This window comes from Limanda limanda, chromosome 17 (assembly GCF_963576545.1).
Source record: "Limanda limanda chromosome 17, fLimLim1.1, whole genome shotgun sequence".
Classification (NCBI taxonomy): Eukaryota; Metazoa; Chordata; class Actinopteri; order Pleuronectiformes; family Pleuronectidae; genus Limanda; species Limanda limanda.
Window position 1 is genome coordinate 5,295,500 of NC_083652.1, and position 16,939 is coordinate 5,312,438.

Here is a 16,939-nt window from a genome sequence, read left to right on the forward strand (position 1 = left end):
GGCTGCGGTTCATTTATAATAGAATGTCCATCGTCATGGCCATTGCTAAAGGAGAGGAACAAAAATCAATGTAGATTTTAAAGGATCTTTTAACAATATCCTGGGGCTAATATACACATTAGAATTATTAAAATGAATATTAGGGTCTTTTCTCCCCGAGAGACTATTGGCGACCGACGTGAAGAGATATATTCTCATTTTCCTCTTCATTTTCCTGGTGTCAGATCAATCATGCACCATCCCAACTCAAGGTGAAACCCATCAAAGTGTCATTTTCCCATTGTCAGTGATTCACAAAAAACTGCGGCGCACAGACGGGCAGGCAGACTAACAGAAAGACAGCATCAACAAGCAAGCTGGGGGGAAACAAACAGCCGCGATGCCCAGGGAGATTAATCTGTTTTACTGGCAATCCTCAAGAGCAAAACAGAGGGAAACTCACTGTGAACACAACTCCCAGCCGTAAAATGGGCTCATAAACACCACTGGGCTGCACGCACTAAAGTGCTGAGATAAAGCCCGTCCAATCTAAGAGATAAGATAAATTGTTGAAACTTTGCTCAGAGCATGTTGCCTTCAGAAAACCCCAGGTGGGAAGGCAGGAGGAGGATCCTCATGTGAACAAAACTTTAAGCGGGAAGACAGAAGAGTCAGTCAAGATCGGTGCAGAGACAGTGTTCAGCCATGATGTGGACGGCAAGTCTCTGCCTCCTGTGGGCTTTGTCCGCCCTCGGTGCTCCGGTAAACAAACAGAGACAGAGAATGCTGCTGATCTCCTTCGACGGTTTCCGGTGGGATTACGACCGCGATGTAGACACTCCGAACCTCGACAAAATGGCCATGGATGGCGTCAAGGCCCAGTATATCACACCTCCGTACCTCACCATCACCAGTCCTACACACTTCACCCTCTTGACAGGTAAAGAGTTTCATTTTCTACGGCACAGCTCCCAGTAGGCAGGGGATCTGCATATCATGACGGAATAGGAAACCACTCTGAGTTTACTTTGCGAGGACAGAAAAAAAGCCATGGGTAAAGGGAATTAGTTGTAATTGAATGTCCCAGAGTCCAACAGCTTTTATAGCTGAGTAAGATGATTATGCTTGGATGACTGAGGGAAGAATTCTCTGCTCCCTTTCTTATTTTGACTCTCAAATCATCAGTGCCAGCTAAAAGAAATTTAACTTCCTTGAAATTAAATTCCTATAATCTCCGAAGTTGGTCGTAAGACCTTGTCCAAAAGCGTCATGCCACTCAGCCTGTTAAGTTGATAGAATTCTTAATGTGAATGTGCCACGCTATGAATAATGAGTGCAAGCCGACTGACAGTGATTCTCCTCTCTAGGCCTCTACGTGGAGAATCACGGGGTAATCCACAACATGTGGTTCAACACAACCACCTCGGAGAAGAAGCCGTACTATCAGACTCTGTTTGTGAATGAGTGGTGGGACAATGGCTCTCTGCCGATCTGGATCACAGCGCAGAGACAGGTCTGTGCAGCACAATTTCCATATTATCTCTAAGAAACCATTCAGCCTTTTGCAATACAAGAAACCAATTCTCTTGACAAAATAACTGTAAAATCCTGCTGAATGATTTCTGATATAAATCACCACAGTTAAGTTGCTTTCAGACATGCACCGAAGTCCGTTACTTTCCTGAAATTTTACAGAGGGGCTGTGTGTGTGAAAATGTCAGAGTCAGTTGCTCCAGACATTTACCGGAATCTTTCCTGCCAGGCCCCCTGGTAAAATGTCTAGGACAGAGTGAGCGAGCGGGCATGTTGATGGTGCTCCTAACAGAATAAATATGTCTGAGGATGAAAAAGAGGAGCCTAACACATAGATGCTGCCGATAAAGACGACAACTTGGACAGAAAATGTCCTGCTTGCTCTGCCCAATAGCCGTCCCTCACCTGACATGTTCCTGTTGACCCAAACAATCTCCCGCTCTGTTCCTCATAGGTGAAAGGAAAACTCGACCTCATTTTCTAGACAGAATTCATGCTTGAAAATGACAGAAGACTGCAAAGTATTTTCACAGCCAAAGTGTAAACCTTGTGCAAATGGCCACAGCTGTAAAGTTCAATTATAGGTTTGAGAGAATTCCTGAAAACGTACTAATTTGATTTCCTCTCAGGTTGAAGCACGAGTGATGTTAATTTGCGCACTTTCTCTCTCCTACCTCTCAAGGGCCTAAAAGCTGGCTCTCTTCACTTTCCCGGCACATCTTCCAGTTACCAGGGAGAAGTTGCTATTGTGCGGGAAGTGGAGCCAATGCTTTACAACTACAAGAACGAGACGGCGTGGCGAGAGAACTCAGACAAGGTGATGAGCTGGTTCAGGGACCAGGATCTGGACTTTGTGTCCATGTACTTTGGCGAGCCAGACGGCACAGGCCACAGATACGGCCCCGACTCCCCGGAGCGCCAGGAGATGGTCAAGCAGGTTGACAGAACTGTGGGCTACATTCGACACTTAGCTGAAACTCACGGCTTGACCAACAGCCTCAACATCATCGTCACAGCAGACCACGGCATGAGCAACGTGTACCGCAATGGTCTGGTGGAGGAGATCACCCTGTCTGCCATTCCGGGCTTCTCCTTCAGAGACGTGGCGTTTCACCTGGTGGATTTCGGGCCCTCTGGGATGCTTCTGCCAAAGCCGGGCATGCTGGAGAAGGTTTACAGCGCTTTAAAGGGGGCCCATCCACACCTTCATGTTTACAAGAAGGAGGACATGCCCGAGCACCTCCACTTCACCAAAAATGATCGTATCCTTCCCATCATCTTATGGGCCGACCCCGGATACGTGATCAATGGGGTGAGAGGACAGATCAAAATCATCTTTTCTTGTTATAATGTGATGTTAAAGAATTTGGATGTTACAGAGACGAGTAAAGACAAATTTATGCTGCCTTTATGTACAAAAAAAAAAAATTCGTGCAAACTTACTCCCATTGCGTTGCCATTAAGCATCCACTAGAGGCCAGTGCAGATGGTTTCTGAGAACAAACATGTTGACGCTGGGGGAGGTTGTGATAATGGTGCTCTTTAGAAAAGTAAGAACAGAAGGGTCTGTCTGTTTCACGTTGAGTATAAATAAGCCTTTACAATGAATCAGGAAACTGTTTATACACCTTGTATATCTACAGGGTCTGCAACAGTGATCAGACAAATAACAAGTGTTTTCTGACATATCTGACTTAAACTGCTTTTAGAAATGTATTGAACTCTGCAGGTCCTCCAGACTTGTTCCTGTAGGAATGCAAATGTCTGAGTGAGAGTCTTGGGAGTTTCTGCAGACTTTCACCACCTTGCCCCCTCGTATAGAGTCCTCAGAAAGTCTGCAGAAGTCAATGTGAGAAAAGCAAGAAAGAAAAAAAAGAAAAAAATTCCAACAACAAAAAGAAAACAAATATATTTGCATGAAAAAGCGTCACCACACACATGAGGACACTGATGAACTTGTAATGACGGTTTATTCTGATAAGAGCCAATGCTGGGGTGGAAATAAACATAACATGTGATCTCTGCAGCAGAATGAACAGGTTACATTCTGTCTCTGCCTGCTGCTTCACCCCGCACCTGAAACCTGCAGAGGAATTGTTGCTGTTGAGAATCTCCTTCTGCTTTGGGCCTGTTAAAGGAAACCTTTAAAGAAAGTCCAGATCCAATTCTCCAGGGTTCCCAGGGGGACGTTCTGGTCCCTGCAAGTCTTACTGATTTACACTTTAAAGTTAGAGTTAAGTCCTGTTGTGATTTGTGCCCATCAAGGTGCCAAGTTACAAAGTGCAGCAAAATGTGAATCAGCACGTTCACATGATGCTGTAACTGTATTCGTCATTTATTAACAACCAAATTTACAGTCAGGTTAATTATGACCTACTTTACTGGATAAAGGGGCATTAAATTACCGGCACTGATAAAAGAATGCAGATAAATAGACAAGGAAATGATCTGAACATCCTTTCTGGTTATTCTTGAAATAAAATTAAGTTTTGACAACAGAAATACCCAAATTACCAGCTGCGTTTTCCTCCTAGAAATTGGTTAAACTGGACTCTTTCTAACAAGAAACAAGGCGTTAAATTCTAATCTTAGTACATTAAAATTTTAATCAAGTGAATTTGCACGTCCTTGGGATAATCCAGGCCAGGCTGATGACATGCAGCGCTCTCAAATGCTTCATGAAGCTATTCACGCCTTGAAATTCAAAATTAGCATTTTCATTTTGGGCTCCACTCTCGCTCACTCAACTTTGCAGCTGCATGTGTCCGCCAATACTGAGAAACATCGAATCATAACTTCATTTATAAAGTGACTTACTGAAATCATAAAAGGTCTCCATATGCTGACGATGAGGAAAATAATCAGTCCTCTGAATCGCCTGATGAAGTGGGTCATCAGTCTTTTGACCGGCCGCAGACACCACTGCGTTATCTGAGTCTTTGTCCTCTCTCTTTATGGTTGCTTAAACTGCTTCTAGTTTGATCCCAGGGAAGGATACTAGTGGTGAGACCCTTACATAATAGCACAGATAACAGGGTTTTCTACATAGTGATATATATATATATATATATATATATATATATATATATATATATATCAGTTTTTTTCAATAAGCTTAACTTATAGGGAAAAAAACATCAAACGAATGCATGTATTTTATGTAAATGGTAATTTCAGAGATGGATTCAAATTCTCGGTCAGCCACTTTCGTCCGTCGCAGAGAAAAGTCAGGGAGCATTCTACAGTATGGAAAAAGCTCTTTCACTTGGCCAATAGCTCCCTCTGCTGGCTAATCAGAGTACAGGCCAAGATGTGTGAACTCTGATGTGTGATCTCCTGCTACTAAAATCACTGGCTTAAGAGAAGCAGTCTAATTTAATCTTAATGGGTTGAATGAGTGGTTTTACTGTCCCCACGTGTCCCCGCAGTATTTCCCGGTGCAGTTCCACAAGGGCGAGCACGGCTTTGACAACCAAGAAATGGACATGAAGCCCTTCTTCAGGGCAGCGGGTCCGGCGTTTCGCAAGAACCTGGAAGTGGGACCTTTCGAGTCAGTGAACATCTACCCTCTGATGTGTCACATCCTGGGCATCGAGCCGGAGGTCAACGACGGCCACCTGAACGCCACCAGAAACATGCTGGTTACGAGCACTGGTACTCAGGGTGAGTTTGTATCAGACTAATGAGCCTCCCCCCGTGGCCTCAAAAGTGTGTCACTCCAACACCTGCTCCTTCATTACTGGGCCATTCATCCATCATTTCCAAAGTTATGTACAGTAAGTCCATACCAGATGTAGAGCTAGTGCAGGTTTAGACAGAAAAAATAGATCCGGACCGGAAAGGTCCTGATCTATCTGTCTGCTGCTGAGACCGAATTTCCTCAAGCAAAAATGCAAGACTTTTCAGGATCATGATGAATGAAGATCTATGTCGAGTACGACGGATATATGAAAGAATTACTTACGGCACATCCCACATAATTGAAGATAAGGTGATGTAGTCGGGTGGAGACTAACCCTGGAAACACCAAGTTATCTCTCCAACAACAGAGAGAAATATCTACAGTGATTCTCAGGGACAAGCCGATTGCACTGAGATCAACTCTGACTGGATGTTGGTAGATATGATATAGATATAGATATGTTGTTATCAGTTCTGCATGGGTCATGTTTGTTGTGTTATTGCAGCTGGCAGTATATGTGAACTCCGACACATAGAGGCATCCCAAGGCAATCCATTTTTCTTTATTATCATTATTAGTTGTTCTATAGGGTTTTTATCGTATATTTATATATTTTGGTAAGTATGAAGAGTTGTCTGTTAGTTTTGACGCAGTAAAACTTTCTATGCTGTTGTTTTTCTTGCCCTGTCACATTTGAATAATTGAAACGTTGAACATTAACTATGCATGCATGAAACTTTTCTCCTGGAAAAAAACCCATAACTTAAAGTGTGACGAAAGTACTGAACATTAGCATAACAGTATTTAAAATTTTAAGGGGTGAAATTAAGATCATTAACTGTTAAATTATAGACCTTTTAAGAATCTGCGGAAACTCTGCAAGAACACACTTCCTGAAAAACACGCTAAGAATGTTCCTCGTGTGCTAAGAATATCTTTCATCGGTGCTAGCACATTGTTATATTTCCTTTTTTATTGTTAAGTTTAAGCTTTTATGCAGGTCGGCAACACAACAAGTCCTTGGCAAAGTTGAGTATAAATACACACAAGTACCAACATGGAAGATATGGGGGCTGATATTTTCACCCAGGAGAGCTGGGTATAAGTGAAGACACGAAGTCAAAATGGAAATATGTAGTTACAAGAGTCAAACTGGTGACTTCAGAATTTCTCTTTGTCTTCAATATTATATTCATTCAATGTTTTTTTCAGTAAAGGCAAAAATAAAAAAAGATTCAGTCAAGTTGCCGAAAGCTCATGGGATCGAGATAGAAATGTGTCTCTAGGACCTGTTCAACAAATCACGTTTTCACGTTATTTGAATGGTGTGTTCACTTTCTAATAGGAGGTGACAAAAATCAGCTGTTGTTGAGTGTTTACATTTCACACTACTTCATATCTAAGGCCCCAGATTGTCTTTCCCCACACAATTGTGGTTGTGTTTCTTGCAGCAAACACTGATTACACACAGTGATCACAGCATTTTGGGTGAACAGGCTCCTCTAGTGGTGAACGGGGCTCAGAGCATGCAGAGGACTTTGGTGCCTGGGCGATATAGTGAAGAAGTTATTGTGCAAAATTAAAAGCAGTCGTTATAGCACCATCATGTGGTGAGTTCATGTTGTTTAGTGCTTGATGAGACAGTACGTTGGATGCTTTACTTTGTTTGCAGGTGTATTTTGAGGAAGAAGCAAAGGAATTAGTAAAATAAAATAAAATGGAGTTAATATAACATTGTTGTTCTTGTAAGATGTTGGCACAAAATTTCACAAAAAACAAGTCAACAAAAAAGAACATCAAACCTCCAAGTGGCTGTGTTCTTCTGTTTTTCAGGTGAAAATAGAAATGTCATGACAAACACCTTTACTGGACTCGCTGCAGTGGCTGGATTCCTTGCTGTAGTTTTTGTTGTTGTGACGTCCCACAAAATTATCAAGAGAACACGCAAGGACAAAAGGTAATCCCAAAGTAATTCAAAAGAAGCCTATTTCTTCTTGTCAAATTCAAAGAACACTTGGTCAGATAAAAATCAATACTCAATACTCACAAAGTGGCTTTTTGTACCTTTCTGTTTCTCAGATCAGGAAGTGTGCAGCATCTCCCAGAAGAAGAAAAAACAAAACAAACTGCATTTTGATCAGCGCACCAAAAGGACGTCAGTGTGAGATGGAGAACCAGCTGATTATTTCTCATCGGTCCTGAGGAATCAACAAATGCTAGTTGCACAAATAACCGTTTTAAAAATTCAGATTTTTAGTTCAAAATGGACAATAAATAATTAACACAAAAGGGAGAAGAGAATAAAATAAAATACCTCATTGACTCACTTTGTGTTTACTTTGGTTAATAATTTGAGGAACCCTTTAATACATAGTAAACGTGGAATATATGTACTTTACTGTTTAATAGCATGTTGTTATTAAACGTGGGAATTAATAAATTGTATTTACTTTGACCTATTTTTTTCTACATTAATCGGTTGTGCCATGAATAAAATCTCATGAGACCTTACAGAGCAAATATGAATCTAATTATGACTAAATTACAAAAAGTTTAATCAAATTGGAGCTTAAAAATAAAAGTAAAAAAAGTGCATACTAATATGATTACTGTGTTTTAAGGTCTGAATTGGGAACAAAGCCTTACTTTATCACGACCATATCTGTACTTCATGTTTCGATCAGACGACGGTATAAGCCGAGGGACAAAATTCATCAAACACGTTCTCAGTTGCCCGCCTCTCCTCGCATGATAGTGTCAAGTGACGCACAGACGCACCGAACTTCCGGTTGCGACTTTCAAAAGATTATCATACTGTTCTGTCATTTTCATTTCCAATAAATTAAAAATACACATTGACACAACGACTGGAATTATGTTGTTTCTATATGAAAGTGTCCCTTTCGGTAGGAAGCTTTGGTTTGATTCATATCTTAGATAAAGAAGACGATGCAGAAGAAAAGATATGTCCTGCAGCATGTATGTTTTTAAACTATTAGAAAAGAAAATTAATTCAAGCAAATTATGTTTCATCAACTGATATTTTGATTAACTTTTTCATAAGGAATACGCAATAATTTGCAGTTGATTGCACTGTCCATTGCATTTTTGACAATGATTCTTAAAATGTCCCTGTCAAACCCTCATGACAAAGAAGAGTAATCAAGGTTTTATATTTAACAGTTGAAAAATAAAGTTTATTATCATTATATCACTTATTTGGTAATAAATCACTTAAAAGCTCATTCCATCACACAGCACACATACACAGTGTATCAACTATATGAGGGACACTGTTTAATCCTTTCTTTAGAGTGTATTTTTAACATCTGACCAAGAACAACAGATGTCCTTGGTTAACAGTTCTTACTCCGGGCCATTAAATGAACACCATGCATCCTTAATAAATGAATCCTGAGGAATAATGAAATTGAACTTAAAAACACTGTCCGACCACTCTTTTCGGTCTTTTGGGGTCTTCACTTCAATTTATGTCATTGACACAAATTTTTTTTCAATTAAACATAACTTACATGTATAAATTAGACAGTTATCTAGCTTATTTATATAAAGCATTTTTTAAGTTAATATAATTACATAGACATGTAATTTGATGTTCAATATGTGCTTTTTGTTTTTTATATACATTTTTGGGGTTTCCATGTATGGCAGCCTCAGAGAGATTTTTTATATATATATATATATATATATATATATATATATATATATATATATATAGAGAGAGAGAGAGAGAGATTTTTTTGTACCATCCACTCCAGCAGCAAAAGAACACTTTCCTACTGGACACTGACACAATCATTGCATTCTGTACCATAGGGTCAGACCCATTCCTGTATCTGTAATATGTTATCCCTATGCATATGTGATTTATTTATGCATGTGGGTGAGGTGTATAAGTGTATAAGTGTATAAGCTACTGGATGACCTTAATTTCCCACGGGATTAATAAAGTATCCATCTATCTGCTTATAGGGATCAATCCCTTTTTTCTGAGGCCCCCAAAACTCCCTTAGAAGCTCCCCTGTTTTTAAGGACTTAAATAAACCTCCACTGAAATTTAAAAAAAAGTTATTCTCCTCCAGATGTTACCTCTTCGGACCAGTATGGCACATGATTCGACTCCTCCGATCTGCAATAACTCCACTAAACCAGCACCTTGGCATATTTGCACTATTGCACATAATTGCACTACTGTTTTTCTTCAGTTGTATATATATATATATTGAGGTATATATATTTTATTTTCTATTTAAAATTTTTGAAATTCTATTTTATACTATTTTTTCAAATTTTGTTCTTTTGGTTGTAATTACTTTGAGCATTGCTAAGAAGACAGCCTGTGACGCAAGCATTTCATTGCCAGCGACTGCTTAATGTTATTGTTGTGCATTTGTTAATAAACTCTTGAATCTTGAATCTTGAGTTATCATCAGCGCTCATCAACTGTGACTACCCTTATTCTGAAGGGAAGCCTCCACAGTCCCGGTGATGCCCGAGCCGGCCTGTGATTGGCTGCGCGCCGCCCTCGTCTCTCGGTGAAGGATTCTTACTGCAGGCAGAACATGGAGGAGCTGAGCGCCGTTGGGGAGCAGGTCTTCGACGCGGAGTGCATTTTAAACAAGCGCTTGAGAAAGGTCAGAGCCGAGACACGTCGCCACTCCACCGAACCACTCGTTTGTTTCCTCCCGACTTGTTTCACGAAGCTTCTTCTTCTTCCTGTCCCGCTTCTCTTTCAGGGAAAGTTGGAGTTCCTCGTCAAGTGGAGGGGATGGTCGTCCAAGTGAGTACAAGTGGAGCAGCTCGGCCCCGAAACAATGAAAACAACAACAAGCAGCGTGTCAATTGTTGCTTCTCCCCGCAGCTCTCCGCCACTCCGCTCGGTTCCTTTCGGTCCCGAACCATCGAGTTCACACCGGGACTCACGATCCGTGCTGGTTCGGGCTCCCGGGGCCAGTTTATTTTGAAAATACAGCTCCAGCCCGAACCGCCTCTGCTTTTCCTTTCTTTTGTTCATTACACCTCAAATTTGAGAAAATTGGCTACAGGCAAAAACTCCATATTTTTAAAATGGCTTGTTCCAGATTTGCATATGTGAAATCATACAGATTATCGTGATGTTTTGTATTTTTTGCAGACTTGAAGCAAGTTTTATTATTTGTGTTTTATTTTATTTGACTCGCATCGGAAAGATACAAAAATCCGTAAAATCGCGTGGATTTTTGGCTTTGATGTTAGCTTCTTAGCAACTTAATGTCATGCTGGCCTCGTTACATAACTCTGAGTTCTAAAGTTGTTATTTTTCCTCCATATGTCTCTCGCTCATCGTCTGGGTCGCTGTGCGTGAGACTCCGCGCTGACTTCATTTCTTGTCACTTGTCCTTTTTCTCTTCACTCCACATTGTTGCTGTAATCCACCATCAATGCTCAGCGTTGCCTGCCAGCTCCATGGCTTTCTGTTAGAACCACATCCTTTGTGTGTGTGTGTGTGTGAGAGAGAGTGTGTGTACGTGTGTGTGTGTGTGAGAGAGAGCGGGTGGGGGTCGATCAGAATAGGCTATTCAGCTACAAGTGATGAGGAGAAAGGTCATTACACATGCATGTAGTTCAGATCGCTTCAGGAGTACCAGCTGCAGTAACCCTGACTCTTTTAAAAACAGCATTGTGACCGGTACATAATGTACAGGTGCAACACAACTTTGGAATAATGTTTGTTTTGTGGTTGATCTAAACTGCACTCTGTGCTGTGTTGCGAAAAGCACAACAAACTTGCTATATTCATGATTTCCCATTAATGTCGCAGAGCTTCCATGGTGTAATCATGTTTTAGTTTTTTCCCCCACATCACGTGAACAGTTGTTGTTTTTTTCACCACGACTAACTTCACTATGATAAGGAAAAGAAACAAAACTGAAACTGACTTGGTAGCAAGTTGTAAACAAGCTTTTTTGATATCTCCCCCGAAAATGTATCAACTCGTCCAGTTTCTCTCTTTTAAATGCAGTGATATAATATGATATAAATATATATAAACACGGAAAAGTGATATTTAGCCTTTCTGAAGTGCAATACTCACGGGAACGGTTGAAAAAAATGTAATTGAGATAAGGAGCTTGCTAAAAACTGATAGTGGAGCTTTTTATATTTTATCTTGGCGCAAGGATTCAGCACCTATCTCTGCACAGCTGGATAAACTCTGTGGAACATACATATCGTGTTATTGTAAAAACATTTTAGACACCGTAACACAAACCGACTATTTCATGACTGTTCATATTGTCGGCTGTCAAAGTATCCGATTTTTACATTTTTGTGGCATCTGGTTTAGGTAACCGCTAATCAGTTAAAGTCATATATAACTGTGTTTATTGTGTGTTTTGTTTCTTTTTCTGTCAAATTAATTCAACTCAAAATAGACAACATTTCCTAGATGGACTGTTAAAGTATATGGCGCACATCTTACAATTGATACTCAAAAGCCTGATTTGAATGAGTTTCAACTCACTTCTGAACATACAGAATTGTTCATAACGTTATCACAGAGTTATTACTGTGTCCTAACTGCTCTTTAAATAGTCTATCCATCTGTGCTATTTGTTTTTCTGGAGCAGAAATTTTTCTCATTTAACTTCATGTCATGAAATATTTTTTTTAAAAGCAATTGGCTGTACTTTAGCACTGAGGGAAATGTTACTACTTCAGTTAACTGTGATGGCACCAAATGTTCTGCTCTCTCAAGTTGTGTAGGTGTTGTGTGGATGTGTCGTCTCCTGATGTGACCGCCTTGTTTATAGAATGCTGCGCTGAACTCATCTATTCGTTTTGTAACTCGAAGCAGCCCTACATTTAAGTATCCTCGCTGCCGAGGCTGAAGGATACATTTAATCTTGCAGGGCCACTTTAGCTTCTTTATTTTGACTAACACTCATCACATCAATTTATTTCAGACATAACAGTTGGGAACCCCAGGAAAACATCCTTGACCCGAGACTGTTGGGTGCCTTCAAAAAGAAGTAAGTGTCCTTGTCAAGATATTATCACACCAACGGCTGGTCCTATCCATTAAGTTAGCGAGTGTTGTCTGACACATTATTTCCACATTCCTGTGCAAACGTTTCCCAAGCACTCATTACCTTTCTTCATTTTAAACCCCGGTCATAATTCATTTCCATCAGGAAACTCAATCTGAAAGACACAGGAGTAAGATGTAGTTTTGATCCTGGTGGTAACAAAAACACTCTTTATTGATTAGGATGCTATAATTTAATTTGAACATTGTTGTCGTTACTAATGTCCTGAAAAGGTTTTAAATTTAGTCAAAAGCAGTTGTACTATTAGTCTAGGAATTCGGCTCATTCCCACATTGAGCATTTGGTTCATATTGATTTTTTTATAGAGAGCAAGAAAAGGAGCTCCTGTTACGTAAGAAAGGGAAAAGACCCAGAGGACGACCACGGAAAATCCTTGTGAGTTCAATTTAAAGCTTTAACAATTTCAAACGATCTACTTTGAGTGATCAGTGCACGGTAACTAATGTTCATTTTTCGATTTAGGAAAATGTGCCTGAAGCTCCAAAATCAAGCAGCTCTTCATCTGGCTCATCGTCGTCATCCTCCGATTCCTCATCCTCCTGCTCGTCCTCTTCGTCCTCATCAGACGACGACGATGAAGACGGTGGCGTCAAGCCGGCGACCCAGAGTCTCAGAACACGAGACCATCCCGTCCCCCAGAAGAAGGCCCAGATCGTCGTGGCGAAACAGGAGCCCCCGAAGAAGCGGAGCAGGAAACCGCTGACCCCCGACCCGAAGGAGTTCCAGCAGAACAAAGGCCTTCGCAAAATCCTGAAGACGTCAAAAGATACAGATCTCCCAGGAGCAATCAAAAAGCCTGTTCACCCGGCAAGCTTCACCTTCATGGGTTTCCATCGGAACTCTGGTCGGGATACACCGGGTGGTCCGACCAGGGGCTCTCCAACCCAGGGAGGGGCCGTTAAAAACTCCATGAGCTCCGCGGGATCTGGAAAATCCGTCCAACCCGCCTCCCTCTCTCTGAACAAATCCGTCCAGAGCAGGAGCCTCACCGAGGGCAAACTGTCAATCTCCAGCATGAGCAGCGGGGCGGGTCTGGATTTGAACACAGCTGCTGGTAAATCAAAAGGGGTGGCAGCGTTGAATTTGAATACATCCAAACACCCCATTCAAGGCACCACTCAGCACACACTGAGCTCCCCCAATGGACAAAAGAAAGCCCAGGCCCCCGTGTCAGCACTGCAGCGGTTGCCCAACACCAGAGCAGTCGCTTCTGTACCAACTAAGAGCGCCTCCTCCAATCCAGGTTCTGGCCTTCAGCCGCTTAACCTCCAGAACAAACCAGTGCAAAGCAATAGTGCTCCTGGGAATGGTGCCACGCCAGTGTCGGGCCTGAGAAATGCAACAAACCCGGCAAGGAAAGCTACTGTCGCACAAAACAAGGACTACAGTGCTCCAAAGAGTCCAGTAGCCCTGGGAAGGCCGCTGACCAGAAAGAACCAGCCGGGTGCAGACAAGGTCAAGGAGCCGACTGAGATCCAGGCCTCTAGAGTCCAAGGCAGGCTGGAGAAGAGCACGGTGCACAAATCCTCCGCAGAGGCCCAGAGCCAACCGGAGAGACCGGCCTTCAAGGACGGCAAGAAAGCCAAAACGAACGACATGAGCACGGGTGAAGAGGAGACCAGCTCGGACTCTGACCAAGATTCTTCCTTCATCGGACAGGATCGCGCCTCCAACCAGGACTGGAAGCCCACACGTAGTCTGATAGAGCACGTGTTTGTCACGGATGTCACCGCCAATCTAGTTACCGTCACAGTCAAGGAGTCACCGACCAGCGTGGGCTTCTTCAGCATGCGCAACTACTGATGGGATTCCAGACGCTGCAAAATCAGACGGGCTATGAAACCCACAGAGGGGATTTGAGCTCTGAACTAAATAAAACCCCTTTTTTTGCTCGGGAACTCCTGAGGAACTCATCGGGGAGTGGAGGTCATTTAACATTTCAATTTTTTTTCAATAATAGACTCATTTTTAGATACATAAAGAAACTGAACAGGACATCAGTTATTGATTGTAATTATTTATTTGCTTGTGGCTACAAATTGTGCAAGAAAGATGTTCGGTCTCCTATGATAATCTCAAGTAAACAAATCTTCTCAACGAGTCCAACATTGTGTTGACACGAGGGTCGTAGAACAATTTATTCAGCTTAAGAATCATGTGTAAATGCATTGGCCCATATAGGTTCCTGAATCTGTGCATAAATTCACATTTATTCATATTGATTTCTTCTGTGTCGAGGAGATTATCTGCTTCTTTTATAGCATATAACTTTAGCATATAAGAGGAATGTCTTTCTGAATAAATTGAAGATGACCTTATAAACCGTAGGCATGAGCAGGAGGGCTAGCTTATTTTATGGCAGACATTTAGTTCATATTATGTAATAATATGTTGTGGATTCATATCAATCAAATAGTAAATGTAAACCAGTTTTTTCGTAGTATAGAATTGTTATTTTATTTTACTGTTTGGTTAATTAGCTACCTCTGTTTGTTTTATTTTTATCTGCTGCAAATGTATATTATTTTCATCTGGGAGAGGAAAACCTTTCCCTCCAGGGTAAACCATATAATTGTTTTTTATATAGCTCTAATGTATTGACTTCTCATGCTCCATAAACCTGTGTTAGTACCAGAAACCAGCCTGAGCAGCTTTGTTTCTGTGAAGTGGAACGCTCTCCATCTGGACGGGACCGGCGCTGAACTGTGCTCGGCTTTTATCGCCTCGAAAAAGAAGGTTCATTCCACAGCGCAGCCAGTTTATCTTTGCGGTTGTCCAAATGGGCTGAAGCATGTCAGGAGTCAGATACAGTATCTCTGCTCCTCCCTGGCGCTCTGATAACACTCCAGTTGTGGCTGTGGTTTGCGCTTCTGTCTCTGCATCGGCTCTGTCCCTCAGCGAGGTATTCACCAGAAAACGTAATCTCCCCAGACTTGTAATTAATACAGACAAAACCAAGAGAATAAGTGCTTGTGTTGACATGGCTGGACGATCACGGACAGTGTATCTGTCAAAAGCTTCTCTCTCAGTTTGTGAAAGCCTCCCGCGAGCCTTTCAGATCACCAAAGGCAACACATTTCAAAGTGTGAAGTGGGGGGGGGGGGGGGAGTTGGGTGTGGACAGTAAACCTTTCAGCATTGTTTGTCCCAGACCACAAAACACCAGATTCCATTGTGCCTGTTGCTGCTGGTGTTTCCAAATGCCAAGTGCTGAAATACCAGATTTTATTTGGTTTTGCTATTTTATTTTTGTTACTCGCAGCTGCAGACGTCTCATTTCGCCCGCCTGCCCGGCCTCAGGAGCTGCAGGCCCAGCCACTGAGAGAGAAAAAAAAAAGAGGTCTTTATCTGATGTAACGGAAAAGAAACCTCAACAATGTGCGCTACTTTCTGCTCCCTTGAGAGGAATTCAGCAACCAAGCACTTCGACTGAACTCTTCGTCTAATCCTGCTCCGCAGACTGTGCCTTTCTTTCTCTCAAAGACTAAACACAAAGACATTACCCCAAAGATAGCTAGAATTTCAGGTTGTTCAATAAAGGAGTACCCCTAGGGCACGGCATGGAGACTGTACCTTTGTTTTTCTCGTCCGTGTTGTTGTGAAACAGCTAAAAAATGGAAGGCCTCCTGAAAGACTTTATCACAAATGTATGGAGCAGACAAATATTTGATGCCTTGTTGAAACGATGAAAGAGGTAAAGGTGGATGTTATCGAAGTGCTCTCCATTCTGGTTAAGCAGAAAAACACTGAGGGCGTTCTCATATTACATGTGCTACACATGGAAAGACTGTAAGGCACAGCATTGGGTTTCATCAGTGTGGCTCTGTTATGTCCACACCAGTCCTTTGTCAAAGAAATGCATCAGGCCAGAGGTGAAGGTCTCAGCTCAATCAAAACATCATTCATCACGACTATGTAATAGACTACGGGGTAACACAAAAGGTTTATATGAATTTCTTATATGAATCTGCTTTTTTCTAAATAATGAAAAGGAAACATTGTTCATGTCTTTTCATTTATTTCTTTTATTTAGATACTAACCATATCAATGGGATGTTGTTCTCTTTACACTATTTATTTCAAATTAAGAGCCTTTCAGGATAGGACGTTGTCATCAATCCTTGTATTGTGCCGCATGTCAAACTGACTAATAAATGGTGCAAACCTTATGTCTCACTTTGGTTCCTTTAAAATGATTTTATAAAGCAAAAATGTTAAAAGTCTGTTGTTGCAAACATGATTCACCTACTTAAATATTTTTGGATGGATTTATCATTTTGCTGATAAATATCGGCCAATAACAGTCCTTCATTAACATTTCAGTGTGGTTTATGTTTGTTGATGCAGAGATTATGTGCATTTATGCTTAAACTTACATACAAAATTTGCTTAATTCAAGTTGTTTACATTCATCTTAATTATGATTACTAATGGTTAAGCTTATCTTGAAACTTAAATATAAAACCTCAATTACATTTTTCTGTCAAAATTGAACATTAAAATCATATTTACAATTTATCTTTCATGTATAGTATATTTCCGCCAAAGTATGGGAAATGTTTTATCCTTCTATTTCTATTCAGGCTCTATTATGGACTACTACTTGGATGACTATTTTTCACTAATTTATGAAATTT

At 41.2% G+C, this 16,939-nt stretch overlaps 2 protein-coding genes across 2 annotated transcripts; both read left to right on the plus strand.

Moving 5' to 3' along the window:
• The first annotated feature begins 684 nt into the window (after positions 1–684).
• Positions 685–7,331, plus strand: LOC133022847 (ectonucleotide pyrophosphatase/phosphodiesterase family member 7-like). The gene is made up of 6 exons (XM_061089755.1): positions 685–919; positions 1,347–1,492; positions 2,195–2,824; positions 4,941–5,175; positions 7,028–7,151; positions 7,274–7,331. Exons 1-6 carry the CDS (start codon positions 685–687, stop codon positions 7,329–7,331), a joined length of 1,428 nt encoding a protein of 475 aa, XP_060945738.1.
• Positions 7,332–9,775: 2,444 nt separating this feature from the next.
• cbx2 (chromobox homolog 2 (Drosophila Pc class)) lies at positions 9,776–14,403 on the plus strand. Its single transcript, XM_061089754.1, has 5 exons — positions 9,776–9,849; positions 9,952–9,995; positions 12,160–12,225; positions 12,609–12,678; positions 12,766–14,403. The coding sequence occupies exons 1-5, from the start codon at positions 9,778–9,780 to the stop codon at positions 14,104–14,106; spliced, it is 1,593 nt and encodes a 530-aa protein (XP_060945737.1). The 5' UTR covers positions 9,776–9,777; the 3' UTR covers positions 14,107–14,403.
• Positions 14,404–16,939: the final 2,536 nt, after the last annotated feature.

Excerpts from the sequence above, each read along its gene's own strand:
- LOC133022847 (XM_061089755.1), top strand. The coding sequence starts at position 685 with ATGATGTGGACGGCAAGTCTCTGCCTCCTGTGGGCTTTGTCCGCCCTC. Across the intron at positions 5,176-7,027 it reads TACGAGCACTGGTACTCAGG|GTGAAAATAGAAATGTCATG; the intron begins GTGAGTTTGTAT and ends TCTGTTTTTCAG. Across the intron at positions 7,152-7,273 it reads AGAACACGCAAGGACAAAAG|ATCAGGAAGTGTGCAGCATC; the intron begins GTAATCCCAAAG and ends TCTGTTTCTCAG.
- cbx2 (XM_061089754.1), top strand. The coding sequence starts at position 9,778 with ATGGAGGAGCTGAGCGCCGTTGGGGAGCAGGTCTTCGACGCGGAGTGC. Across the intron at positions 9,850-9,951 it reads TAAACAAGCGCTTGAGAAAG|GGAAAGTTGGAGTTCCTCGT; the intron begins GTCAGAGCCGAG and ends CTTCTCTTTCAG. Across the intron at positions 12,679-12,765 it reads GACGACCACGGAAAATCCTT|GAAAATGTGCCTGAAGCTCC; the intron begins GTGAGTTCAATT and ends TTTTCGATTTAG.